Raw genomic sequence first — 1,601 nt, 5'->3', positions numbered from 1 at the left:
TCCAGTTTTGTAGCTAAAATCCATTTCCGGGACGCGGCTCCGTCTCCGTGGTACGAGGGGTGCAGTGCACTGGGGCCACGCCAACAGGCTCTGCATCTCCCATTGTTTTGGCAGCGGCGCCGAATCCGCCCTCCCAAAACCACTGGCGCCCAAACCTCGTATAAAGGACCCCCTCGCTCCGTCGTCTCGCATCATCATCATCACACCGTAGAAAAGCTTCGAAGAATTCAGGGACATAGAACCACCTCGATCTCCGACATCTCCGCCGCCGATCAAGTTGATAAATCGCCACCAGCTAGAGAAGATGCGGATGAGCTGCAACGGTTGCCGGGTGCTGCGCAAGGGGTGTAGCGACGGGTGCACCATCCGCCCGTGCCTGGAGTGGATCAAGAGCCCCGACGCGCAGGCCAACGCCACCGTCTTCCTCGCCAAGTTCTACGGCCGCGCGGGGCTGCTCAACCTCCTCGCCGCCGGCTCCGACACCCTCCGCCCGGCCCTCTTCCGCTCGCTGCTCTACGAGGCCTGCGGCCGGATGGTCAACCCGATCTACGGCTCCGTCGGCCTGCTCTGGTCGGGCCAGTGGGAGGCGTGCCAGGCCGCCGTCGAGGCCGTGCTCAAGGGGAACCGCATCGTCCAGGTGTCGTCCGAGGCCGTCGCCGCCGCGCAGGCCACCCCGCCTCTCGGTCTCAGGGCGTACGACATCCGCCATGTCGCCAAGGACACTGCCGACCCTCTCCGTGTCTCGCGCGCTGGGCGCACCCGGTTCAAGCGCGCGTCGTCGTCCACGGCCAAATCCAAGAGCTCTGGTGCTAATCGCGCGCCGTCCTTCACAGGGCGAGAGACGGAGCGGGTGGCCGTCGGCGAGCATGATGACTGCCTCGACCACGCGCCGACCCACGAGGAGTCGGCCGGCAGCCACGACCACGGCGGCCACGTTGACGACGACGGCATGGCGGCAGTCGATCAGGCGCTGGAAGAGTCGGAGGACACCGAGATTGAAGCGGGCTCGCACTCGCACTCCCACGTGAGCCAGGCAGAGCGGAGCCCTTTGCCACCGGTGCGGCAGGTTGCCCAGAATGATTCACAAGATGACGACATTGAGCTGGAGCTGACGCTCGGGTTAGAGCCGGTCACGCGCGTGGCGAGGTCGCCGCCGGCACGCTCTGACTTCAGCAGCTTCAGCGCGGGGTCCTGCCACATCGGCCTGCGGCTTGAGCTGTCCGCGTGAGAGACTGCCGGCAACATTGGTAGAAGACAGTTTTGCGAACGTGTAGTCTCTTGGGCTCTTCCTTCGCCTAGTTTTTTCTTTCTTTTGTGTAAGAGCGTCTCTAAAAGACTCTTAAAAGTGGTTGCTAAACCTTTAAAATACTCGCATTGTACAGTTTAACTTGAAAATATAGAGTAGGAAACATCACTTAAAATCGCCCACCCCTTATAATAATATTTTTAGGGGGCCTGAGAATCAGAGCCCAACATTCATATATCTCCAGGTTGGGCAGTAGTTTTTATAGGTGTAAGAGCAATTCCAATAGTGCAGCCGGGTGCTGGCTATAAGGCCAGTTATAGTCAGTTTATAGCTAACTTGTACAATAGTTGGCTTT

The 1,601-nt window shown here is 59.8% G+C and overlaps 1 protein-coding gene across 1 annotated transcript; it reads left to right on the top strand.

Annotated features, from left to right (window-relative positions):
* The first annotated feature begins 213 nt into the window (after positions 1 to 213).
* On the top strand, positions 214 to 1,368 carry LOC124679397 (LOB domain-containing protein 41-like). The gene is made up of 2 exons (XM_047215163.1): positions 214 to 817; positions 866 to 1,368. Exons 1-2 carry the CDS (start codon positions 305 to 307, stop codon positions 1,226 to 1,228), a joined length of 876 nt encoding a protein of 291 aa, XP_047071119.1. The 5' UTR covers positions 214 to 304; the 3' UTR covers positions 1,229 to 1,368.
* The last annotated feature ends 233 nt before the right edge of the window (positions 1,369 to 1,601 follow it).

This window comes from Lolium rigidum, chromosome 7, assembly GCF_022539505.1.
Source record: "Lolium rigidum isolate FL_2022 chromosome 7, APGP_CSIRO_Lrig_0.1, whole genome shotgun sequence".
NCBI lineage: Eukaryota > Viridiplantae > Streptophyta > Magnoliopsida > Poales > Poaceae > Lolium > Lolium rigidum.
The sequence above is the reverse complement of the archived record's forward strand: the minus strand, read 5'-3'. Positions and strand labels throughout refer to the sequence as shown.